General features: G+C 36.9%; 1 protein-coding gene across 24 annotated transcripts in view; it reads left to right on the forward strand.

Moving 5' to 3' along the window:
* AFDN (afadin, adherens junction formation factor) overlaps positions 1 to 27,828 on the forward strand; it is a 132,678-nt gene that overhangs the window by 78,582 nt on the left and 26,268 nt on the right. For all 24 annotated transcript variants that reach the window (XR_008576334.1, XM_054820071.1, XM_054820090.1 and 21 more), the window contains 6 exons: positions 333 to 427; positions 3,188 to 3,453; positions 3,967 to 4,110; positions 6,198 to 6,396; positions 8,075 to 8,178; positions 10,265 to 10,351. Coding sequence is in view for 23 of the 24 variants with exons in the window: in XM_054820071.1 (XP_054676046.1) it covers positions 333 to 427; positions 3,188 to 3,453; positions 3,967 to 4,110; positions 6,198 to 6,396; positions 8,075 to 8,178; positions 10,265 to 10,351 (895 nt within the window). In the remaining variant the exon portion in view is untranslated. The remainder of the gene's footprint in view (positions 1 to 332; positions 428 to 3,187; positions 3,454 to 3,966; positions 4,111 to 6,197; positions 6,397 to 8,074; positions 8,179 to 10,264; positions 10,352 to 27,828) is intronic.

The raw sequence follows: 27,828 nt of genomic DNA on the forward strand, positions 1-27,828 counted from the left end.
AATAGTTTTTGCAGTCTTATGGAACCAAAAGTTTGGCCTGATAGCATGTCTTTAGGTAGCATATAACCTTCACTTACAAGTGTGGTGGCGATATTGCATTTAAGTTGCTGTGTTTGTTCACTGACAACCTAATTCTTTTTCCAACATTTCTAGAAAAGGTATGGGAGAACTGGTCTCTCACCTTCTAAAAAGTATTATTTGATTCCCTGGAGTCGCATACGTAACACTGTGATTTCAGGAATCTTGCAATTTGATAGATCTCTCCCCTTTAGAAGCATTCATAATGAACACATACAGGATTTTAAAATATCTTTTTTCCCCCCTCCTTCCAGGTACCTGGTTCATTGTCTGCAATCAGAGCTTAATAACTACATGCCAGCGTTCCTTGATGATCCAGAGGAAAATAATCCTCAGAGGCCTAAAATAGGTTAGACTACTCGATCTTTTCTTCTGTCTTCTAAACCATACAATTAAGTAGTAATAAATTGAATTTTTCTTAAGTGATACGAGATTTACAAGTTGCCCTAACCCCTGAAAATTGTTTGGATCAATTTTGTATGGATGATAAGAAAGGACAGTGACATTCAAATGATCTATTCTAGGTTTAAAAATCGTTGTATAATTTAGTTTGGAGGGGAACCTCTAGATGTCATCTAATCCAGTGTTCAAGGCAGGTGCAACTGGATCAGGTTGTTCAGAGTATTGCCCAGTTGAATTTTGAATCTCCACTGAGGTATGGAGATACCACAACATCTCTGAGTAACCTGTTCCGACATTTGATCACGCTCATGGTGAAAATACTTTTCCTATATTTAATTGGAATTTCACATGTTGCATTTTTTGTGTTGGTTTGTCTGTTGTTGTTTGCTATCACTGTGCACCTTTGAGAGGGATCTTGTGAACCCTGCTGTTAGGAAGATGAAGACAGCAATAAGCTGTGCCCTTAGCCTTCTCTTTCCCCAGGATGAACCAAATCGACTTCTCTGTCCCTCTTTCATGTCCTTTGCTCCAGCCTCCTAATCATTTGGGTGGCTCTGCTGAATTTGCTCCATTAAATTGATATCTTCTTGTGCTGGATGCTGTGCTCCAGATGCAGTCTCACAAATGCTGAATGCACAGGAGGGGTTGCTTCCCTCCCTTCTGCTACCTTCACTGCTGCTAACTTAACAGCTTAGTATGCAGCTGGTTACCTTTCAAGCAAGGACACGCTGCTTAATCACATTCAACTTGATGTTTACCAGGATCTCTACATCATTTTCAGCAGGGCTGCTTTCTACCTGGATGGCACCCAGGCTATACTGTTGCATAGACTTACTCCTTCCCACATGCAGGACTTGGCAGTTGCCCTTGAACGTCATAAAGTCCCTTTCAGCCCATTTCTCCAGCCTACTGAGGCCCTTCTGAAAAATACTGCTGCCCTTCAGTGTATCAATGTTTCCCCCCAGCTTGGTGTCATCTGTGAATTTGCTGAGAATGTACTCCGTCCAGTCGCTCAGATCACTAATAAAGTCATTAAACAGAATCAGTCCCAGGCGCAATCCATGAGGGAAGCCACTGATAGCCAACTGGACTTCGTATCTACAAATCCACCAAGTCCAGTGGTCCAGCCAATTCTCTATCATCTGCTTATCCAGTCTTTATCTCAGCAGTTTTGCTATAAGGATGCTATGGGAGAATCTGACAAAGTACCTCCCAGCTACTAAGGTTAAGCTGACCAGCCTTGTAGATTCCCAGCCAAGGATCTGTGCCACGATACTTTAAATATGATAGAGCTTTGCAGCAATGTCAGCCTTTCGGGGCTGCTCCTGTCCATGAGAACATTCTGGTCATGTATGCTATCCCACTATGTCTGTAATCCCAGCTCAGTGACTGTGTTTGGATTTCTAATGCCTCTTGTTTTCCATGCTGAACGCATTTCATGCACAGGCCTTTGAGATAAGACCCCCTGTTGTGCTTTTCACGGGGAAAGTGTGAGAGCCTCTTACATTATGTAGCCTGATGACTAAAGAAGAAAATGGAAAAAGTGAAATATATTCCAAGTTTGAAGGGATTAACCAGGGATAAAAGGCTGGGAGGAGTTAAGAAAATAGTGGTGTTTTGAATAATTGAAGTAAAGGATCTGCAGAGCTATTAAGTACAGTCGTTCTGTTCAATTATGAAGAGTATTTATACAAAATTCATATATACTTCCTGGTCTTTTGGGTATTACACTTTTTTCCTGTGTTGAACATTGAAGGAAGAATATAAAGATGTACTGTGTTGCGTTGGGTTTTTTTGTTTTGTTTTGTTAGGGCCCTGTATTTTAAGAGAGAACTTTCTGGGACATGAACCCTGAAAAAGTAGCAAATTGACATTGGAATAAAGGCAGATGATGTTCACTGCTTCAGTCATTTTTGAGCTGCTTTATAGATTTCTGTCTTATGCAGATAACTTTTTTCAGTTACAGTCCTGTGTTTAAATGCTAAAGAAATTATTTTGGTGATCTCTTCAACAGAGATTTCAGAGAAAAGTATTGCCTTAAAAGAAGGCTTGGAGATAAATGTTCTACTTGCATTAATATATTCCACCAGGAAGCACATAAGGATGTTTGATCTTGGTGAAGCTAAAAGGAAGACTACTACTATTGCTTCGTACCTAATATTGCAGTGAACTATTGGGCAATAGGAAATTTGAGTAATATTTTAAAAATCTAATGTGTAACAGGAGGTGTATTCTGCAGTTTAACTACATCATGCAATGCAAATACCTTTTGCTGAAATTTTTGAATACAGTCTGATACTTATCTACAAGGAGTTATGGAATAATTGCATTATGCATTTGAAACAGTAGAATATAAAGATTTTATCTTGTTATTAAAAATAACAGAAAAAAAGAGCTTACTCAAGTGAGAAGTGATTTAAATGTCAGAAATAACCAATGATATACTTGTATACTAAATATTTCCCCAAAAGACTTTATTTTCATTTCAGGGGTTAAACATATTTCAGCTATCAGTTTAATGTTGCTCCATCTTGAAAAGCATGAAACAGTAAATTTATTTCTGAGAGTCTGTGTAACTTCAATACATGTAGCTTCTACTTAGCATTCACAAGCCTGGGTTAGGTGTCTCTGTATTGTGATTTATGGCCTTAACCAGTTGTACATTGCAGTATGTGAATGTGATTTACTTCTTGTTTTATCTCTGTAGATGATGTGCTGCATACGTTGACTGGAGCTATGTCCCTGTTGCGACGATGTAGAGTGAATGCTGCTCTGACTATACAGCTCTTCTCCCAGTTGTTTCATTTTATCAACATGTGGCTTTTTAACAGATTAGTTACAGCCCCAGATTCAGGGTTATGTTCACATTATTGGGGAGCTATTGTTCGTCAACAGTTGGGCCACATTGAAGCCTGGGCAGAAAAACAGGGTTTAGAATTGGCTGCGGATTGCCACCTGAGCAGAATAGTGCAGGTGAGTGTGTGTATTTCTGATTAACACTTCTCACATAATTGTATGTTGAAAGAGAATATCTGTATATTCTGTGTTCCTAGAGAACAGCATGCGGGCAAATGTAGTTTGTGTGATTCAGTCCTGGAACATTGAGGTAGCATGCAAAGACACAAAATATATTTTCAATATCATTAATATTTAAGTTACAAGCAAAGTTAATAATTAGTGATTTTAGCCAACGTGCTGTTCAATTTCTGGTTATAAGACTGAGCTATAACTGTGCTGAACAGAGACAAGAAGAGTAGCTGAAAAATTGATATGCCTCATTTATGATAGGTTTAGTATTAATTTATCTTGTAGGTACAGGAGATCTATTTAGTGGTTGCTTTGGGGATATTTATGTTGCTTCTGTAACAGATCTTGCTTCTTGCTTTGTCTTTTCCTGTCTCTTGTCTAAAGACAACTCAGAAACAAGGCTTAAGGTTTTATTCTGGCTTGGATTTGTCTCCTATGACTTTTATTTTTATCTCCTAGGCAACCACATTGCTTACCATGGACAAATATTCACATGCAGATGTTCCAAATATTAACAGTACTTGCTTTAAGCTGAATTCTCTGCAGCTACAAGCTTTGTTGCAGAATTATCACTGTGCTCCGGATGAACCACTCATCCCAACAGTAAGTCTCTTCTGTCACTTACTGTGCTGTTTTAACATACCTGAGGAATATAGACTTCAAGTTAAAACACTGCCTGAAATAGCTACCTTACTGTTGATCGATTTGGAATTGTTCTGAGAAGAGTCAGAGTGGGCAATCTGCTCTCCATACAATAAGAAGTATCAGTGGTATCAATCTGCTTCTGTCCACCAGCTTTGGTGGGTGTACTTCACTGCAACTTGAGCAGGATACTACCAAAAAATCTCTCTTATGCCGAGTTGGAATGTAAGGTAACTCTTGAGCATACTCAGAGAGGTGTCACTGCACCTTACACCATTTGTGGATGAAATCCAGTAAGGCAGTAGACTAGGGAGAGATGTACAGAGCACTCCCAAAAGCTAGTTCTGCGTGTAACCACAAGGAGCAAAGATTGAAATTTTGACAATAGAAATCAAATGAAAGAAGCAGGAACACTTAAGCTTTTTTAGATGTTCATGAATCTTGAATTTATGAATCTTGAATCCCTTCATACAAGCAGCAGACAGATTGTCCTTTAGACAGATTGATACATGGAATGTGTATGTAGAGATATACATATATGTTTTCAGAAATGGTTTTTATCTTGATATTTAAGACATAACTGACTATTCTAATTTTTATTCATGGGAAAGACCTCTTTGTCAAAAGTCAAAAGAGGTTTTGTGTTCCTTGCAGAATTGTAATCGTATGTGGATGAAAACTCTTAAGGTAAACCCTGATTATAGGATAGTTCACTTATTTCAAAAATCTTAAAAGGTGAAGATAATCTAATATTTATATAACTGAATGCATTGTCTACAGAGTCTATTTTTTAATAACTTTGGATATATCTGTTTATTAAATCAAAGGTACTAATACAGCGGTTCTGAAGGGGTTAAGGGGTACTTGTAGCTTGGCTATATTTTTATGTATTGGCTACCAAGCGAAAAAGTCTTTTGCTGAAGAACATAGTTTATATTTCTTGTTTACATATAGGTAGAAATCCACAGCTTGCTTTTGTTCTTTAGGGACCTCCAAAGAAATATAGTGCTAGATTTGACAGGTCGCCTTTGTGTCAGAGGGAGGATTACAATATGGCTAGTTTGTCCTGTTGCGGTGAAGTGATGTTTGGGATTTCTTTGCTCCTTGCTGTGAAGAAGACTTGTATGCTCAAACTCTCACTTATTGCTGCCAAATCTGAAACATTTCAAGGCTTGGAATTTGTTCAAAGGAATATGAATGTATTTACTTCTACATAGTTTAGTTTGATGTAATTCTTCTAAAAATTAACACCTTTTATGGTAAAAAGGCTTTCTCAAAGAGCACTTGTAAAGATGGGCTGGATTTATCTGACTTCCCCCTGGACATTTGCTGGAACTAAACATTCAGATGAGAACACTTACCTAGTTTTGTCTCAACTGTGTTCTGCATTGTACTCCAGTAATAAAATTGTTGTATCAAGCTTACAGATTCCAAGTTGCGTGTTAATGTAACTGGGATGAGATTAAGACCAAACTGGTTTCATAGAGCTTTTTGTGATATTAAGCAGAACAGTTGTTCACCAAATGTAAAACTTAAAAATTCCCTGCTGCAACTTGAGTGATCCTGCTCATGTTATGTGCTTCTACAATGTTGTTTAAAAAATATATACCTACGTTAAGGGATCCTTCACACTATACTGAGCTCCCAGGAAATGAGGAATTAAATTAGTTCTATAAAACTTCCAAACCAGGGAACTGTATATGCAATTGGTGCTCTGTGGGTATGTGTGTCCTGATTGAGCTGGAAATCCTGGTTTATACAAGTTGTCTGCTTCTTTTCTATATATTTAGTCTTCCAGGAGTATATATACAAAGTGTCAAAATTTTAAACTGCCTGTGATTCCACCTCTGCACATGCATGTTCTCTGCTATATGTTTTTTAAATACAGCTCTCATATCAAGTAAAAACATGCACCATGAGTTTTGAAAATATTGAAGTAAAAGATACTTCTGTTTTATATTCTCTAACTACATAATTATGGGATTTAATCAAATAAAGCAATGCAGTGTACTGACTGTACTAACAATGTCTTTCTGCCTTCTGTTCAGGAATTGATAGAGAATGTAGTAACTGTTGCAGAAAATACGGCTGATGAACTTGCTCGCAGTGATGGCCGAGAAGTCCAACTAGAAGAGGATCCTGACTTACAGCTACCTTTTCTTTTACCAGAAGATGGCTATTCCTGCGACGTTGTCAGAAATGTTCCAAGTGGTTTACAAGAATTTTTAGATCCACTCTGTCAGAGAGGTCAGTTCTTCTGCTGTTTTACAATGATCTTTTTTTGGTGTACTGAGCACCAAATATATTTTAGTTAAATATAAGCCACTTTACCTATGTTTCAATCTTTTTTTATATTGTGTTCTTTAAGTGTGTACTTTTGCAACCCATAAAAAGCGTTCCGGATTCTGTAGTCCTTACTTTTTCTCCCTATTCCTTTCTTTCACTTTCAAGTTTCTTAAATAAGCAGTGCTGGGTTTTGCCTTGGTTCCAGAGCTTTTTTTTGGATTTTGCTAGAACTGCAAAAATTTACATAAATGTAAATTTTGTAATACTTCAACAATTTCACAGCCAACTTAGTTTTAAAGCTAATGTGAATTAAATAGTTGTCACTTTTTTAACTCATCAGCTGCTCCCATATTACATTAAACAAACATGAGCTTAAAATAATTCTTTTGACGTTCATCAACATAAGAATGCATGGTTTGGGCATTTGTAGTTCAAGAAAATTTCAGATGACAAGTGAAGAGCTCTTGTGGTTGGACGAAAGTGACCTAAACTTGAAAAAGTAAAGCAGGAAGTCTGTCAGAACATTTACGGTCAATGAACAAGTTATGATACCTATCTTGTGCTGCTCAATTTTATTAGAAGCTTTTTTGTTACATAATTTCTTAAAAATTTTCTGCTTAAAAAGCAGTCGTTTAAAAATTTCCAAGGAATATCATGGTAGGTAGGACAGCAAAGGAGGCTATCAACAAAGCAGACTATTAATTTATAGAAAAGCTATATTCTTTCATTAAAAATAAATAGGAAACTGTTTTGAAAGTACAGTGAGTTACAGAGGATGTAGTCTTGAGACTAAAGAAGACTAGCAGGATAAATTCTTTAGTAGTAAGTGTAATTGATTTGCCACACAAATGTCTGTATAGTTATTACGAGTAAGGCCTTTTTAATGCATACATTCAAAATTTTACTTTTTTGATATTCCTTAAATTATGCTGAGCAACTGGTTTGCAGTAAATCAGTGTAAACTGAATTGCTGAAATTCCGTCTTTGTGAGGAGCAGCATCTCATCTATTTGGAGTGATCTGTAATTTGACTGTGATGTGTATTCTCACTGTCCCTCCTTTAGGAGACAATGTTGGAGATATCTCAGCTGTTCTGTCTCTGTTTTTTTTAAATTCTAGGAATTGCTTAATTAACAAAAAAAAATCAAACAAATCCCCACTTTTAATTGCATAGTTGCATTAAAAAAGTAATGAGTCCAGGTGAAGCTTCATCTCTGCCAAATCTATGCTTAGACTGCTTAGCTAGACTCTGCAGAGCAGAAGATTTCTGTGGTGCTGTCTTACTCAGAGTTCTGGTGGTTTGTATTCTGAAAGATAACTTGATGTTTCATGTCTCTCGAGTCTGGTTGGTACAAGTAATGTCTTGCAGCCTAAGAGTTTTCGATGAGCTTGTAGTGTTTTTAAATACATAATGTTTCTCAGAAGCAGCAGCTATAGAACTGTAGTGCTTTGTAGATACTGTAAAATTGCAGTGAAGCGCATAACGGCATCTAAAGTATGTTGAATCTCGCATCTAAGAATGTAAAAAGATAAATACTGCTATTTGGTATTTCCTTGTGGCAGGCTATTTGATTTTTAATTAATCGGTTGAGAAATGCAACAGATACTTATGACAATGTTGATGTTACTTTCTCTTTTAGGTTTTTGTAGACTAACACCTCATCCACGGTCACCAGGCACATGGACAATATACTTTGAAGGTGCAGACTATGAAAGTCACCTGTCACATGAGAATGCTGAACTAGTAAGTACTGATTCAGTGAGTAATTGTCAAAGTGGATATCTTGGCAAGCCATTGTGTTTTATGTGATGAGTTATAATCCTTATTAGGAAGAACAGGCTTCATCATTAAACATGTAGTTCATCAGTGATTTGGTGAATTTAAAGCACTGTCTGCAGATTTCGTAAGTCAGTGTTTTCTAGGCTGTGGCATGATATAATTCTCATGTAGGCAAATTTTGTTTGCCGTGTTCCACCACTCTGGGGGTAAACACTGAAGAAATATTTTTTAAACACACCAAAAAATATGTATGAACATGCATCTGTAAATAACCTGTAATGTCAATGGGGCTGCAGGCTGCTTTTATTTATAAAATGGCACTTGCCAACTAAATGTTGAGTATTAAGTTGTAATTGATACTTTTTTTTCTGCTAGGTTTTCTGGAAAAATTCTGCAGTTTTCCTTTTCATTATACTTATTAAAGAAGGATTTCACTTCAGTGTGAGGTGGCTTTTTTTTGTTGTAGGGTTTTTTTTGTGAATTTTTTGTTTGTGGGGTGGTTTTTTTTTTTTTTTAATATGTGATAGCCAAGAATATCAGAGTTACAGAACAACTTGGTTGTGGAAAGGTGGTGGCTTTATGTGAAATAATTTTTAGACTAACTAAACAGAAAGAAATAGTTTCAAATTTATAATTAGTATTTCAATGAAATCAGGAAGGCCAGCATGAAACTAGAATTATGTTCTTAAGGCCTTCTATGGAAAATATGTGCCCCTTTCTATTCAGAGGGACTTGAAAGCTTCATTTACTCTGTTCAGAACCCGACATTTGTTAGATGACATTATGCAGGCTTGCTGCAGTGCCCTAAAGAATGTGTTTACTTTACAGAAGAGAGCATCTCCTCAATCTCTATGACTGATACAGTAGAGCCCAGTCTTGAACTGATAAACCAGGCTTTTCAGGCTTGGCATCTTGGTTAATGGGCATTTGACTGAGGACAATACAGCAGAGACGTTCTTGAGACATCATGCTCTTCCTCCTCCCTTTATTGCTTTAAAGAAATGCATTGGAGGGTGTCCCTGCCCATGGCAGCAGGGTTGGAACTAGATGATCCTTAAGGTCCCTTCCAACCCAAACCATTCTGTGATTCTGTGTTGGGTTTTTTGTGGGGTTTTTCATTTTTTTAGAGCTAGTGGAAACAGAAATAATCTGAACTTATACTAGATTTTGCGGTTCCTCATACTAAGGAAAAGCTAAAGTAGAGTTCTGGCCAGTCTTGCTTAAAAGGCTTGATAAAGAAATGCAGCATGGTTGGATGCTACTATTTCATTCATGCATGGGAATGAATACTATGTAAGACTGTTCAAATAACTGATCTAATCATCCTTCTCTCTGGTGCGTGTATGTTAATTGAATGTGCTAAGCTTGAGAGTTCTAAAAGTCTTTAGTCTTGGTGTCTGAGAAGTGCTCTAAATGCCAGTTCCCAAATCACCTCTTGATGCAACATGTCTACATAATGTAAACACTAGGTAAATGTTCCATTTTATAGCTGTGAGGGTTTTTGTTGTTTGGTTGTTTGGGTTTTTTACTTTTTTCTTTTTCTTTTTTTCCTCCCTAAGCCAAAACTGTTCTCACAATTCTGCTTCTGTTGGTAATCTGGGGAATTGCCCAGGCTAGGCAGTCCTCCTCAAATTTTCACTGAAGAATTTTTTTTATTCTTAGACCGAGAGAAATTCAGTATAGACTAATGGCAAAGTTATGTTCCTAATGGCTTACCTTTTCCAGTGTGTATGTTTTTGGTTCAATTAGTTTAATTATGCTTCTATTTAAATTAATGGAAAAAATCCTAAATAAAGCAGGAACAAATTCTGTTCTTCTGCCATCCTTGGCACAGGAGTGCTAGAATGCTCCTGGCTTAAAAACCACTTGTTTTTCTAATACATGAACTTAATCAAAGTGTAAATAATTTTTGAATTAATTTCCTTTGCTTATATTTTTACTTTGTTGTAGTTTTGACTGTAGATGAACTGTTGCGTGTGGGACTCTTCCTAGCCTGGCAGTGAATATGAACTCTTGTCTTTTTTCTTCATTCCCCTTCCCTGTTTGATAGGCTCAGCCTTTGAGGAAAGAACCTGAAATTATCACTGTAACACTAAAAAAACAAAATGGAATGGGCCTGAGCATTGTTGCTGCCAAGGTATGGAAGTCAGTTTGTTTAAGTGTTACTGAAAAAAGTTTTTTAATCAGCCTACTGTGGAAAATGTTAACGGAAAAATCTATTTCCCTTAAGTTTGTTGTGCGCACCATGTTGATCATGCTTTTATTCTGGCTGGGAAATGTTTGTGTAAAATACACTGATATGAACAATACAAGAAGAAACATAATATGGATGTGGTTATTATGACAGTTAAGTTTAAACTTCTACCAGTTTATTCATTTTTCAGAGCCAAAAAATTGGGAGTGTTATTAAATGGAATTAATAAACAGGGTTATTTATCACTTCTGCTGAAAAGTAGCAGAAGTATCTAGGGAAAAAAAGCAGTAAATATAAAGAATAAAACGCGTGTTGGGTTTTTTTAAATTTGATTAATAAATACAATAATTCAAATATATACATTAAAGTTTGTATACTTTCTGCTATGAAAACAGCACCATATCTTTTGCACAGTGTACAGATGCATGTATGATTTCAGTTTTGGTACTTTATAGTAGAGAGCTACAGCATAGTATGTAGCTTGATGAAGGAGAGTATACCTTTTGCCCTGACTTGCTGAAATTCTGGGTGTATGCTGCTCTTAGTAACACTAGATAGTAATGTATAGAATGCACATACAACTCCAGCCACCAGATGGAGGACTCCACTAGTTGGTTGGTTTTGCTTATTCACTGGGTCTCATAGCAGACATAATCTTTAAGTTTTAAGCTTGTTATAAATTATGCAATGGTGATATCCAAAAGTCCTTGTTGTAATTATATGATGTACAACAGATAGAGCGAGTCTTTCCTAAAGCCTCTTCACCGTGTAATACATGAAACTTCAGAATGCTGTAGTCCTCCTTGACACTTAGTGCATGGGCTGAAAACATAATTGTTTTACTGCTTTTAAATTATCTCACACAGTTAATTGCTGCTAAACGGCACCATAATTTTTTTCTACAACTTAGCCTATGAAATGAGCAATTCTTGAAATGGTAATGTTGCATGGTATCAGCTTTTAAGTTTTATTTCTGACATCTGTAAAGGAATGCCAGGTGTCAGGTGTATGTTGCTAACAATCAGCAGTTATCAAGGAAACTATTCAGGATCTGAAAATATAACTCAATATTCTGCTCTTATTTTGGTGGAGTGGGTTAATAAATTGAGAGGCAAATACTAGATCTTGAGATATGCCAGGTTAAATATGTATCGGGCTTCTGACTACCATCTGCATTTCTGTTGAATGTTTTAAAATGCGCAGTGGAAATTTTTTTTTTTCACTTTAAACTGTGAAATCTGATTTCTTGTGTCAAGAGAAGCAAGATATAACGGGGCGGGGGGGGAAGGTTTCCCTTTTTACTGGAGCTGGCTGGCTTCTATACGTTGTTTTAATAACTGACACTTCCATTAGCAGTATGTAACAGTGCTACTGATCAGTGTGTAAACTCGATTTGAAAGTTTTTTTACAAGTTACTTAACCAAGTTCATGACTTCTTTAATATGATCAGTGATGGAAGCAGCAGTCTTCATCTCAGCACAGTTGCAGAAACGCTTACTGGTTCAGACAGTGATTGCATTTCATTTTGCTACTGTTTGCCTGCTGCAGTATTGGAATGCTGATTTTAAAACAGTTATGTCTTACATCTTGATCTGAAATAAGTAAGAGGCAGATTTTTATTTATCTGGCCAGAGCAGAACAGAATAGAGAATTGAGTGAGTGTGACTGAGAAGCCAGCAGTAGTGGGTGGATTTTTTCTTTCTATTCTTGTCTTGTTGACTTTTACTAATAATTTTTCCGACATGTCTCAAGTCATGTGTCTTTTACCAGCATAAAAGTTTAAAATTCTCATTTTTTTTCCTTTGGCTGAGGAAGATGGAGGAAGAAGTCCCATAGGTTACTTGTTAAAATTTTCCAAACATTAAATGGATAGAATACCTGAAATGAGGGAGAGGCAAGTGTGCAAATAGATTGAGGTTTTTGTAACTTTTTTAATAGTAAAAGGTTGGCTGTCTAATGCTCATATGGAAGTACCTTTATAGTTGAAAAAATGGAAGCTCATATTCCGTTTCAGAAATACAGTTATTGCTGCTATGCACAGGATCCCGGTTTGATTGCTGACCCAATACATTTATAGAACTATTGGTCTCTTGAGTGTTTCAAAAGTGCTGTAATAAAAGGAAATGCAGTGGCTGGTCAACTGGTGGCCCCGCTCCAACCAGTGGAAGACAACCCTGAAACTGTTCAGCTTTGGTTAGGAAAACAGTTGGGTTTATCCTGCAACGTGACAAAATAGTTGCTCTTCAGTAACGTGCTGTGAGAATGCCTTTGCATGTCAGTGCTGACCTGCCTTTCTTGTTAGTCTTAATGGACAACTCATACTTGTCACTGGCTTTGGATGAAGTTGGTTAAAATGTAGATTGAGAATATTCTAGAGATGGATGAAATGGGCAGATTCTTAGAGATTGTAAAGAAAAATAATTCCTACTGGGTGCTTTTCTTCCTTCTACCCATTGGAAAAAGTCTACACTTTCCTAGTAATCTGTGTTCATCACTGAGGAAGCATCTAACAAATTAATCATTTGATCATTCTTTGAGTTTTTCTTAGTTTGCAAAGTTTTGTAGCTAAATAAAGTTTGTGCCAATTAAGAGGGGGTTTTAGTGGAGAAATGGAATCCCATACCTTACATACTGCTTCCACACCAAATGGTCTTAAGTACCAAATAAGTGTCACGCCTTCTCTGCTGCAATCAAAAAAGATGATTGGAGTTGAAGCTAAGGTTATACAAGCAGAGAAGTGATGCAACTTCCATTGAAATGCTGTGCACCTGCTTATTCTTGTGATAGATGGTTTCAGTTTGTGATACTAGGTGATTGCAAACACACTGACATTAATAGCAAAACAAAAAAAAAACAAAGGAGGTGAGTCAAGGAGTATATGAAAGTGTTAGGTTCCTGGGGAACCCCATATTTGATCCGCTTACCACCTAATGACAGGTAAAATGTTGAAGTGCGTTACTTCTAATTAAATAAAATATAAGTAGCTGTGAAATAGCAGTTTTACAGGAGTGCCAGGAGTGCTGGAGAGAGCAGAAATGCTGTGCATCACCTAGTTCACTTCACTTTGCTGTAAGGGTGTTTTCTGAGGCAGGATAGCCCCTTTGAGCAACCATGCAGTAAGCATGTACACTGTATGCAAACATACCAGAGAAAACAAGTTTCATTATGAAACAGCTGTTAGCTGCCAGAGCACTGTAAACACTGTTGTGTGTGTTTGGATTTTGTTCTGGCTCTGTAAATTGAGAAAATACCTAACAGCATTTCTTAGATGGAATACTTTACACACAGATCTGGTTTTTTTTAAAGTTAAATTATGTAGCTTCAGATGTTACATGACCCAAAAAGTTAGCTGCTTGTTCTACCCTTTTGTAAGTGTTGCATGTTTTCTTGCAGTAATACTCCTGTAGCTTTATTAGCAGTAGCTGTTGTAATAGGTATATGGAAATGGAGTTGGTAGGAGTGGTCGGGCATTGGGAACAGTATTGCTTTTGGAGGTTGTATGCAGACTTTGGTTGCTCTAACCCTGAAAGATGTTTTGATGTTAAAAGCTGCCTGACTCCCAACCACATTGCGGTTAAGTTTTTATGAAATCCAGATGATTTGGAAGCAGCATGTGCATGCAGTTTACTTTAAAAATATATCGCTTTTTGGGGGCTTTCGCATGTGACTTCTTAGCCATCTGTGGGCCAGCACATTACTTCCTGTTTAATTTGGAGGGTTTTTTGTCTCTTGTACAAAAGGGCTCCTTTTTTGTTTTTTCTAGCAGTTTTCAAAGTTTAATAAAGCCTCTAAAGTAAATGGAAGTCAGAACAGCATAACTGATTACGTAAGAGTCTGAATATTGTATTGGTTATAGCTGGTGTTGATAAACGCTACACTGTGTCATAGCATCCAGCTCCGAGTTATCTTGATGGGTATCTTGGAAAATCCAGCAGACTAGAGCGGTGGTTGCTGTTGAGGGCTGGAAGAGAAGTGGAGAATTGTTTTTTTTCTTTCAAGGATCTGTAGTCCCGGAGATCAAAATGTGGTTTTCTGTTGTTGGAAGAACAGAATCCATGGTAAGTCTGTTCAGGTTTCTGTTGGGACTGTTTTTCTCTGAAGTTTTAAATACTCTCACTGTACTTTTTCCTGCTCTCTTGCTTGTTTAAACCTGCCAGTAGTTACTTGTTCGTGTAGCAACAATGTAATACAGCATGCAGTTAAATATAGTCAGATATTAGTAGCTAACTTTCTAAAATCTAGAAAGAAAAAACTAATTTTTTAGCTTGTTCTTCATATGCACTTCTCAAATTTGTGGAAGTGACTATTAATATTTAAAGTTTCAGGTGTGATAACTACTGTTTTACTGTGGCAGAGCATGAATAGCATGACCTGTGATCTGTTTACTTGTCATATTAGTTGGCTTTAATCCAGGTTCCTTTAAAAGTCTGTTTTCCCCTTAGAAAGTCTTAGTAGAATAATTAAAATTGACATCCCAAACTGTATAAGATTTTGAATACTTGTAGACTCTTCTGAAACAACCAGTTGCAGATGCGTTGCAGTTAGGATATCTAATGTTCAACACATTCATGAGTAGAGGCATTTAAACTCTGTTCAGATTGCTACTGCACAAAAGAAAGGATTCCTGTGTTCTGCAAGAATGACAGATTAATCTTCATGTGCTGGTTATATTCATTAGTATGCTACGATTTAGTTCTTTAAAGTATAGCACACTACTACTTCCTCAGTCATCTTTTCTTAGTATAACAGAAAACGTTGCCTTAAAATATATACAGGCACCTTAAAATGCATATGTATGTGGCCCTACTGGCATATAAATCAGAGTGTATTTTCTAAGGGGTTTTAACAGATGGTCAGATTAACTATTTTCATAGCACTTGCTGAAATAGGATGAGAAGGTGATAAGGTGTTTCTTTTTTAATAGATGGATTTCAAACACCGAGTATGACAGTTCATCAATAAATATTCTGGGGAAGGGGCTTACTTTTCTAAACAGAACTGTGTGGCATCTTAACCATAAATATTTTTTATTATTTGGCACCTTGTTTGTTCTTAAGGTTTAATTAAATCATTCTAAGTTGCTTTATTTTCTAAACCATTGCTTGTCATTTTATATTTAACAGTCAATTTAAGGTGTTAAATTTAAGGAGGGTTTTAGACTACCAGGAACGTAAATTTCAATGTGAAATTTTTCTGCAAGTAGATGATCTATGTAGAAGGAACACATTTAAACATTAATTTTAAATTCCAACACCCCACCCCCCAAAAAAAAGAAAAGAAAAAAAAAAAGAAAATTAGGTTTCTCATTAATAATACTGGTAACACAGTAGATTTGATTCTCTTTACTTTGTGTTTGCAAATATAGACAGCTGATGGGATTTTTTTTTAACTGATTGTTAGCTCTTTATTTGTGTTCCAGGTTTTAAGATTTCTTAAGATTTCAGATACCTCAGTATCTGAAGTCTTCTTGTGTCTGTGCTTTCTAAGTATTTAAGGAAAATTTTTGCCCTTTCCTCCCAGCATGAATTAATTGAAATGTTCGTGTAAGAAGAAGATTTAGAAGTTGTTTTGTTGTGGTTTAATGTTCAATACTAATTTACATCAACGGTCTGAACTACAGATGTTGCCTTAATAGGCTTCTTAGGAGGAACTTAAAGTAAAAATATAGCATTTAGTTGTCATTTGCAGCACAGATTTCTCAGTCTTGTAGGAATAAGATTGTATGTAAGGTGCCAGTTTAGTCTTCATCATGAACAGATAAGTAGCTATGTGTTAGCAATTTGCCTGTTTCTTGTTGATTTGTAACTTCCAGCGGGGTTTTTGGTTAAATTTTTGGTACCTTGTAGCTGTTCTATAAAATTTTGCTAATGCTTTTATATGCTGTGTGAAAACTAAAGCTTATGCCAGCACAGCATGATTTTTCTTCTCGCTAGCTGTGAGCCTGTAGCTCTGTTCAAGTAGAGTGTTTTTGTCTTTTTTTTTTTTTTTTTTATTCACTTGTATTTAGATTGATACTGCAAATGGGTCACCCAGACATTTGTATTTAATGCCTTCGGAACAAAGTGGGTTTTAAAATTCATGTGCCAGTGTCTTCTTGCACTAATACCTTCTATATACAGGTACTTGCTAGCAAACCTGCAAAAGTTACTGTGCACATATGCTTTAGCTAGAATTCCTCTACCAGACTTCATTCACGTCTGACATTCAAATAACTTCTAAAATTCCATTTAGGTACATGCTAATACAGCATTTTAATTTTATATTTTTTACTCCTATTAATGAAAAAGACTTTCAGAATTTAACAAATTCTGTGTAGACTTTTTCCTGTACGAATAATACTCTCAATTGGAGTAGAACTTTAGGTGCTTAATAGGACGTGATCGTGTACACACTGATACTGGATTAAGTTGTATCCCTCTGAAACCGCAGAGCAGCATTATGTGGAAGATTGCACTGTGGGGTTATTTTTGGTTGTAGTTTTTCCTTGGCTGTAGAGCCAAGAGCCATTTCTTAAAAAAGTACGGAGATATAGGGTGGGTTTTTTCCATAGTAGATTGCCTTCTATGTCTTGCCTGTAAATCCTGTCCGCAGACCCGATTAAGCTGAGGCGTTAGCTCAGAGTTGCCTTAACAGGGAAGAGCATCACAGAATCTGCAATACAACTTGTAGATTGGTACATAACTCTGAATAGCCCTTAGTGTGTCACTGCTCACAGAGTATTTATAGCCAACGTGCATTAAAAAGTTAACCCTTGTTTGGGGAAGCAGAGCTCAAGCGATATGTTTTCCTTGAGCTCTATGAAAGATTTTTTTTTCCTTTGAAACAAGAGAAATGGAATCAAACAGGCTCATGTATTTAATTTCTTTTGGTAAAAATTAAGAGTGCTTTTATGCTTTTGTAGAATATCATATGAATCTTAATTTGCAGCATTTATAATAATAAAAGGGGCTTCATTTTCAGAAAGGTTAAGAAAGACTAATGAATAAAACATGCTTGGTCTTTTACGAATGTTGTATATGAAGCATTGTCCCTTTACTTACCAGTTTTCCCGTTTTGTGAGAGCAAGAGTAAAGTACAATTAGGTAGGAACTGTTGCATACTTGATTCCAGTCTCAGAATGAGACTTTATGCCAATTGCTTTAGCTAGTTCATTTAGTTGCTTTGGTTTTCATCACAGAAGATACATTTTAGAAGCACTCAATTTCCAGAGAGAGAGAGAAATCACATTGTTACAAATTGATATACTTCTGTCTAGCACAGAAAATACTACAGCTATTCGTGTCAGCATGCCTGCTTTCCATGTTTATCTGATGGCCTTATTAAGGTTTCTGAATACCATAATTTGGGTTTTTTATTTAAAAAAAATAAAAACGATGACTACATATGCACAAGACTACTGCTTATTTTATTAATGCCATTTCGGGAAGTCCATTACAGAACATCCTGGGTTCTTTAGTCTTCTATCTCCTGGGAGAAGCATGCTTTCGGAAGATAGAGGGTATATTCACTTGCTCGCTTTGTGTGCAAGTCAATCTTGACTGCAAGCATTCTTTTATAAAAAAAAAGCAAGTAATCCTTATTCCATTAAAGAGAACAACAAAACTCTTCAGTCCTTTCTCTTTACTCCTTTTGAGACTATTTCTAAATACAGCTTCTGGATACACGGGCTGTAGAGTTTCTAGGTTGTCGGATGCTTCAGAGTCCCATGATACTGTACCGTTTGCAATCTAGCTTTTTTTTTTTTCTCTGAATAGTAAGACATTTTTTATGTTTCCCCACCCAGTACAACTAAAAGCTTCAGTGGAATTGTTCATAGCTGTTAAATGTTTGATGCTTCTTTGCTTGTGAGTAATGTTGTCACCAAAGTTTGAATCTCCACTGCCTGTTTTGTTTAATTGGAAATGTTTTGTCCACTTGTGACTGTAGTTTGTCCAACTCCAAAAATGTTTGTTTTTCCCCCCACTGTGGAGGAGAATTTGAGATGGGAGAGTAGAAGTTTACATATGTGGAACATGGGTCAGTTTTAAAATTCTTTTAAAGTCAGGGTACTGTGTGACTCAGAGCAGCTGTAGCCACAACTAACAGACCAGTTTTACATACAGTAGGCTGGTTCACCTCATTTATATCTGGAAATTATATAGGGCATGCTATGAAGTATTTTGTCTATGATGACAGATTTCTGAAGTCTTTACGTTGTCAGAGGAAGCAAAGGCCTCTGCTACCTCAAGACCAAAGTGGGTGGGTTGGTTTTGGGTTTTTTTCTGATCTTCAAGTCCAGAGAAGTTTGCCCTCACTGGAGGTGGGACTGGTAGCTACAGAGTCGGCCTTTGTCATTCCTCTGGGCTGGCAGCAAGTAGTTTAATGAGTCGTAGACATAGTATGTCCAGTACATAAAGTAAATGTGTACTCATCCAGATACAACCTACGAAATGCAGGTTGCTTTAGGGTATGGGAGTGTTTGGGTGATCAGAAACCTTTGCTTTTGCCTCCTAGAGAGTACATTTGTAAACTCGCTGCATAGTTTAGTAAACTGGTGTTCTTTAAAATGCTTACAAGTTTGGGTTATTTAAATGCTTCTAGACTGACTGCTTGCCAGGGAGGTCAGACTGAGACTTCATTCTGTTACATAAACTTGCCTTAAAGGATGTTTATAAAAACTTAGAGATCTTCTGTGTGAACTTTAAGAGTCTGGAATTGGAGAATTACCCTGACAAAAATCAGGAAAATCTACTCTGGATATAGGCAGATAAAAGATTTCAGGCTTGATGACTAGTATCAGGCTTGATAGCTACATTTCTGCCTTGTTTTATTTAAATACATTTTAGTTGGAGGGATTCATTCTGTTTTTAAACTGTTCCTGTTTTTATAAAATACAACAGAAGCTTAACAAAAAAGACCTACTTGGGGAAACGGTGTCATCCTTGAAATGTTGTGAGAGATACCAGGTTCTAATATTTCAGCAAGATCTATTTGTGTATGTATATATATACACATAGATGTGATATCTACAGTCTTAGTATGAAATACTTCTAAATGTTTGCATAATTCTGCAAAATCCAAGAAACTCTTGAAAATTATTTATTTAAAAAAAAATCTCCAATGGTTTATGTGAACCATTGGAGTGTTTTGACACGTACTTTTGGTATCTCAAGCTACTTAAATTGGAATATTTGAAAAGGTTGGTAACCGTATGACACACTTTGTCGATTCAGTCAAACTATAATTGGAGAGTGAAGATACTTTCACTTCAGAACAGCTTTTTCACGTTACTATTTATGTGAAGCTTAAAACCATTTAAGTACTCATGTATTTTAAGACCAAAATCTTCAAATTTATATTGAAAAGTCATTAGGAAGACTTCCTTGCATTTTCTGTAAATAAAAGCAGTTTTTAGTACGTCACATGTTTAAAAAAACCCTTGTTATTGAAATGTATTTTTTTTCTTTAATCAAATGTGATTCTGCCAGTCTTTATTGGAAGCTGTTCATTGCTCCAGTTTTACTGGAGCGATAAACAAAGTATGTGAAACTAAACAGGTATGGGCAAATGATGGTTTAGAACAAGTAACGACAAGACCTTACTGTGAAGTGTCTGGAGCATTACCAGTTTGGTTAGGTGCCGTACCTGCAGATATGTTTTCAGGATGCGTAGTTTTTCCATAATTACTTCATACTACAATTTTGCTGTCACTCCTAACAAACTGGAAAAGTGTTTTTGTAATAGTTTTCATAGTTTTAATTCTAATGATAGGTAATTGAAATTACTAGGTCATCCTACAGATCTACTAAGTACAGCTAGTTTGCGATCCACCTAAGCTAGTTGTGGGGCGTGATGTTTGAGGATGGGAATAGCTTAACTGTTAGGAGGTTATTGCCACCTCAGCAGATGGACCTTCATTCCCACACAGATACCTTTAGATTGGTGTACTGGTGGGGCTGCACGGCATCTCGGCACCTCCAGCCCATCTTGCCACTGGTGGCAGGTCCCTGTGTGGTGTGGCACAGTGAGTGGCTTGCCGGGGAACCCAGCTGCATGTTGATACTAGAAGGAGCTGCCTGTTGTTTCCACCATGCTGTTACAGCTGCTTGTCCTGGCAAATACCAAATGGGAAGGAGGAGTGGGCGGGATTTCTTCTGCCTGTTTTTAATGCTTCCATGGTGACTGAGTCACCAGCTGGTGGGTTAGCTGTGATGCTGCCATTAGGAAGACTGTATCTGATGTTCCTGTTATTCAAACAGCTACTTCATATACAGTGGTGCTATATGGCATGTTCCCATTTTATGGCTGAGCCAAAGTTTCCTGTGTCTGTTACTGACAAAGAAGTCTTATAACATAGCAACACTAGCAATAAAATCTTTTCTCCTTAAATACTTTTTAAAATTCTGTTATTTTTATTAATACTTTACTACTGTAGTCTTGTACATCCTCAATTTTACATTCTTCTGATGTAGGAGTAGTTGGTTTTTGGTTTGGGTTTTTTTTTCAGATCAGTGTAGTTTATCTTGTTCTTTTTCTCATTTGGTCTGATGACTTCATAGAAGTAGTTGTATTTTTTTTTAATGCTGCCTCTTCTATTTCTGTAGTTCTCATAGTAATTTTTTTAAAAAAATGCAGTATTTTGGGTGCAGTCCTGTTGGAGCAAGGAGGGGCTTGCAAAATAACACTAACTGTGAAAACAAGTATGAACTACTGTACATTGAGGTGTTGCTTGATAGATGGCCCAGATGATAAGCGGATGTGATGGAAAATGACTTGTTTCTTGTTAGGCTATCTCAAAAGCTGAGGTTAGACTGCATTATCCAACTCGTCCTTTGGCTTCTTTAACATGATAGAATTTTTGTAGTCAAGCAGAGAAACATACCAGGCTTAAGAGGGGCAAATACCCATTTGGGCAATGAGTGTGAAATCTTTGCCATAAATCTTAGTCAGCTGAACATATTTTTGTATTTTTTTTTCTTTTGGCGCATTAAATGCGTGATTGACTTGGCTCTATTGTATCAACTTTCTTTTCCTTCCATCCTCTTGCTCCCAGCAAATATCCAGATTTTTTTGAGGTTGCAGTCTGTGTGACTTGAAGAGTGGAAATCCCATAAACAAACCTAATATTTGAAGCATTTGTTATTTTCTTCATCTTCCAGATTCTCTTTCAATGAGGGACTCTAGTGTTGGACACTGTTTCTTTTTTATTTATTTATTTTATTGTCCATCCCCCCCTTGCCCAGTGTCAATGCTGTGATTCTCATATCAGATGAAGTTCTGTTGATATTGTAAGTTTATTGGGGTTTTGGGTTTGGTTTTTTTTAGTTTGGTGGATTTTGATGGGGTTTTTTACTAGAGGGAGCACATCAACTTTTTTCTGATTGGTTTATAGTGTTTTGGAGTTGAATTGCAATATTTATGTATTTTACAGTGGGAGTTGAAATATTTATTACATGCATAGATTTCAGATGCAGAGGATTCAGTGTCAGTTTGTGTGTAGGGTCTACTCAGTTATTTGAGGAGGTCCCTTGTTAATTCAAGTAGAAACCGCCAGAAAAATAAGTATGTCTTGTTATAATTGTTTTCTTTATGTGCATTAGACAGATTGGAATGTACCTGAACATTGTTGAACAATGCTTACACTAACCTAGGGCTTAATTAGTACCATTTCAATAATTTGAAGTTTTCATTTAATTTCAGATAAAGAGTTAGATTTGCATGGGCTATGAACCTGTGACCTATGAACGGTACTGATGTGAAACTCCCAACATCATCATCCAAATGTGTTATAAACGTATAACAATCCTCTCTGTTTTATTTCTTTGCTTTCACTTATATCCTCAGATAGTAAATTTTAGACTCCATCTTGTCATTTTTCTAAACATGTTTTTGTTTTGTGATAAGAACGATTTGAAACTAGGCTACTATGACAAAAATAAAGCTAGTCCTCTTTTCTAAAAGCTTACCTATCTTTCTTCTGTCCCGTTTTAAATATTCTTACACAGTGAATGAGGGCCACACAGATGCACTAAAGCCAGCTCTAGGGGAAATGGAACTTCTGATGAGTTTTAATTGCTGGATTTATTGATAGTGTTTCATATCTCAGTTTTTTGCTTATCCTCTTGACTTGTAGCTCCTTTCATTCTTGCTCTCAATGAGGAGGACTCATTGTTTGTTTACTTTTTACAAGGTAGTCTGATCACTTAAACATTTTCCCATACATTCTTTTCTTCATTTAGATTTAGAATAAAGACCTGAGTTACCATTCTAAGCAGACTTCTGTATGCAGGAGTGTCCTGTGTTTGCCTTTACCTCCCAAGTAGGATTAGATGATCTATTAAATTCTATCTGAATGTGAAGGTTTCCCATTGTCATAGAATTCCTGCAGCAACCTGTAAGTCACAGTAAATTTAGGATTGATTATTCTCATACTCTGACTTAACTCAAGTGCATGCCAAACTTGCAAGTGCAGGATGTTAACATCTTTCAACTTGTGCTGATATAAAGCATTACATTAATCCTTAAGATAAGTGTAAGATGATAAGAAAAACTTGATACAGTTATTGCATCTCATGCAAATGTGTGGCTTCATTCTGGGTACTGGACCTAATTATTTTCCTCAGTTTCCCATGTGTGTTGGCTATGTACTTCCATCTAAAGATGAATAAGCCCAAGCATTGAGATTATTTTCAAGAATCTTTTCATGTTTTTACTCAGAGACCTAATTAAGCTTCCTGGAAGAAAAAAAAAAAGGGGGAACATTTTTATCTTATTATGTAATTACCTCACTAAAGGCTTTTGTTGGTTTTTTTGAACAGGATGCATTTACTTCAGTTCTAGATATGCTGTTCATCTCCATTGCTTGCTAAAAGTTAGGTTGATTTACATTTTTTATGTTTAGAAGGGGAATGGGTGGGCGTTGGCAAAATTGGCAAGTGTCTTTTGAATGCGCTCAGCTTAAGCTCAAAAAACTTAAAACGAAGATGTTTTTCTGCTGTGTAGTTCACTTCTCTGTGTGGGAATCTGCATGTATGTGGCTTTTTTCTTGGTTGTACAATTGTTTTTGGAACTCAGCTTCCACTGGAATACTGTTGCACTGCAAACACTGCTCAGAGCTGCTTCACAGGTCACTAGGTGACCTGTAATAGGATTTAGGAAATCAAAGTTGGGTTAAAAATCACATTAGTCACCAAATAGTGGAGTCTAATGCTGCAGCAGATTATTTTACATTGTGCTGTTTTAACCCATTTGGGAATTACCTGGGCAGTGTTTAAACTGAAATATGCTGTTAGGTCAAACTCCCTTGGCATATTTTTGTATTGCTTATTAAAAAGATGACTTCCCTAGTAGAAGTTCACAGATGTGCTCTAAACGTGTGAATGTTCTTACATTTAAAAGATGAACAATTCCTGGCTCTTACTTTCCTTTTCAAAGAAGGCTTTGGGGTGAAAAGCCCAGTTCAGGGTCTCACATGAAAAGCCTACCTGATGTTTGCCCTGTATATTCACAACCCCTGACGATTACGCATTTATTAGCACAGATACACAGTTGCTGTAATCTGATAGAATTTGGCACAACAGCTTAACAAGAATAATGTCACTCTCCCCTTATTGATCCAGGCCCCTCCTAGCAAAGGATTACAGTTATGAGCAGTCATGCTGTGCTATAAACAGTTTGAGGAAGCTGATTTGGTTGAAAACAAAGCTTTTATTTGGGAGGAGGGGGACTGGGGATGGGTCAGTTTAGCCCTCAGCCAGGTCTGTCATGGGACCTGCCACGACACAGTAGTGCCCGCGCAGTTCCAAGCACAAGACAGCATGGGAGCAGGCCGGTGGGTTTCTTTCTGACACTGTGTATGAGTGCACTGCTAGTGTCATTGTAATTAATATAACATTTAAAAAAACCCCAAACCTGAAATATGCTCCACTGCTGGCCTCCACACTTAGTTCTCTGTGTTTTATGCAGTTTTTATGATCTGGGTTGATCTTTCGTAATGATTATTTAATTGTATTGTAAAAGCACAGAATGGAGGTATGTCTCATTTTGAAGCTTAGATCTAATGTACTTGAGGTATCATAACTTTTAAATATAATGTTCCCTTTCTTCAGTCCATAATTAACTGTTTGTCTCATTCTGATGAGCTAATACCTTCCTTATCAAACTTTTTTCCTATGCTTCCTTGCTTTGGCTATGCATTGTAACAATTGATACCGTGTGGAGCTAAACAAAGGAGGTCTTTGGAGTAGAGTGTTATGCTCATGCAGTTCAAGGATAATATTACCCACGTGAATTGAAGCAGCAACTTTGTGGGGGTTTTTTCCAGTTATACACCTTGAAAATTTTTCTTAAATTATTACTTAAGGGGAAGGATTTTTTAAATTTTTCCTCAAAAGGGTACTATTGTTTCACTTTCTGCAGGGATTGTGGGAAAAAGTTGCTCAAGCATGTAAGGTGACAGGTAGATTGGTAGCACTAGAGAGTTTTCTACTGTGGATGAGGTTTATTCTCCCTCCATCTATGATTTTCTGTATTTTTTTTTTTAAATACTTGTAAACGTTTTTGTGGGTTTGTGTTTGGCTATATATATTTGAGAAAATGTGCTGTAGGTTCCAGTATGTTAATCTTGGGGGGTGTGGATTAGACCTTCTTTTTTATGCTTATTACATTCTTGCTTTCCACAGTCATCTAACTTCTCTACAGTTGTGTTCTTCTGTTTGGACTAACAGCTTTACAGATACACATGCTTTTGTATTCAGAATTGGAGAAAATAAATGAACTGAAAAGAATGGTTGCCGTATTATTGTTACTGATACACACATGTCATTGTTCTGTTTACTTTCTGGGGGAATAGTTTTAGTTATGTTGGCCTTCACATTCCTTTGAAAGAAAAGCAGGTCAATAAGCACTTTACAAAGTAACCTGGTTTATTGTAATGTCAGTAAATGATAGGAGAAAAATCCATGTGGTAGGTATGAGATTTTGCCCACTCTGGAGTTTAGTATGCATGTCTAACTACATATTCCTTTTTGTGTCCTTAGTAACTGTACACTTATTTCTAAAGCAGTCTCCTGGAGGGTGGAACTGAAGCAAAATTAAGTGTATTTCAATAGAAATTAAGAATTTGGATTCAAATGACTGTAAAGCTCAGGGTAAAAGTTGAAGGAATGTGATGAGTTAATTTTGAGGATGGTTAGTGAGAAGTCTTCCCAAGCATAAGTGACAGCAAAGGCATGTTGTTAAAAACATATTAAATGGCATGTGAATTAAGCAGAGAAGGAACTCATTTGTCCTAATAATATGTGAGTAGATGTGGTAGCTGCTAAAGATTTTTTTTTCTTAATGTAATCTGAATGGAGATTTATTTTCATATCATTTTTTGTGCTTTCAAAATTCTTTAGTTTTGTATTAAGTGAGATGATTTGGAGCTAACACATCTGCTCGTAACTTCTCTTAAAAAGGACAGGAAAGGGATTGACAAACTGTATAGGCTTCATAAAAACATTAAAAAAGAAGGAACAAGGAGTAAAATGTCAGCTCCTACAAATTGTAATGAAAAATTACTGTAAAGCTTAGAGTATAGGCACAGTTAGAGCAAAAATCCATCTGATCTGGTATCCTCCAGCAGTGAGGTCTTTAACCAAAGAAAATTACAAGTGTAAGATGGTTCCTGCTGGTTTCTAGCTTTCTGTAATTTCAGAATTTCTTTCAGAGCACATTATATCTGTATCTTCTCTTCCCCCCCCCAAGCCCTTGAAGAGCCATACCATGAATCTGTGATCTTTTTGTTCATGTTTACGCTTTGGCATCTACGGCAGTCTTGTTCCTAGCAGTTTCCCAATTTAATTATGAAATCCTATAGAAATTTGTTGGGGGGATGGGGGGGAGGGGGTTGGTTTTGTTTTTTACTTTTAAAAATACGCTAGCTGTGGTAGCACGAGTAGGACAGCTTTCTCTGTTGGCTGATTAGAAAGCAGATAAATAATCTAGTCTGTGCCACTCATAATCCCTTAGACCTTCACTTCCTTGATTGTTGCTAAGCTGAGGAGTCCATGTCTATTTAGTTGGTTCTCTCAAGGATATTCCATGTTTCTGATCATCCTTGTTATTCTCTGAGCCTCGTGGTTCTGCTGGTGTCATTTTGTAAGGGAGTAATCAGAAATGTAAACAGTTTTCTAAATGTGAACCTTTTAGATTTTTAGTGACCATGGTGGTTTCTGTTATGTTTGTTCTTTTCTGTTAGTTCTGTTGGCTTCCAGATATTTGAGCTGATATGTGAAGATGGCTCTGAAAACAGTGCCTAGAAACATCATTCTCGAGGAGCTAAAGCCAATTTAGAAACTACTATATAGATATTTGTGCAATTGCAAATGTTTCTCATCACTATCTGCAAACCAGTGCACATATCGTGGGCTTAAACAGAAGGTTTCAACTTCATGTAATGTGCACTAACAGTCATAATCAAGCATAAGAAAGGTGATGTGTATGGATATAATGTCTAATGTAATTTGTGAGTACCAAAGTCACGATCCCAAAATTGCTTAATTATGTGCGCTGTTTTGAGCAGCAGTGCTCTTCCAAAGGCTTGCTGTTTTTACCTAATCTTTGCCTGTATTGGACAGATCTTTGAATTCCTGGACCCAGGAGGATGAGATTCTCGCTAGCATCCTTTGAAGTTAGGACTAAATAAAAGCAGTGTTGATCCCAGGTGGCTTCAGAGGCTTCTGGTTAGTCTTGGTCAGACTGGCCTCCAAGAAAAGCTGCTGCTTGGTCCCTGCGATTACATATAACCTCATGATGCATGAGGCTATAACTACAAGGGTGGGTGGGTGGGTTGCTGTTGACTCTATTGCCCTTTGGAACTAAAGGAGCTTACCTCTAGGTATGTTTAGTGGTTGGAAGCAGAGGAAGGAGCATATTGTGTGGGGTTTTGTTTGCATGGCAGCTACAGGGGTGGCTTCTGTGAGAAGCCCAATCAGCTTAATTTTCAATTCCCAACAAGGGGAGGTGGTAACTGGTTGTGCCAACAGTGCCCTGATGGGGACCGGTCCCTTGCAAGGTTGGAGCATTACTGCACATTTGGACCAGGAAATACATTTTCCCCCCATTATTGCTCCAATGCTCAGCATCGTGTGATTCTTCTCCAACGCTAGGTTTTGACTTACTTCATAAATTTTCTGAATGGTAAATTTAGTTACATTATTGTTTGCCCTTTTTCTGGAATGCTTATGAGCACGGTGTACAGCACATTCATTTAGGGTTTCTCTGAAAATTGCAATTCTTTGTGTAAACTAACAACTTCTATCAACTGTTGAGCCAGTTGTTAATATACAAGGAGAAGTTCCTTCTTATCCCATGTCACCTTAAAATCTTGAAGAACTCCTGGTAAGAGATCTTGCTGCATCCATCTTGGAAGTCTAGGTGTTCTGTCAACCAGATCATCC

Source organism: Grus americana, chromosome 3 (genome assembly GCF_028858705.1).
Source record: "Grus americana isolate bGruAme1 chromosome 3, bGruAme1.mat, whole genome shotgun sequence".
NCBI lineage: Eukaryota > Metazoa > Chordata > Aves > Gruiformes > Gruidae > Grus > Grus americana.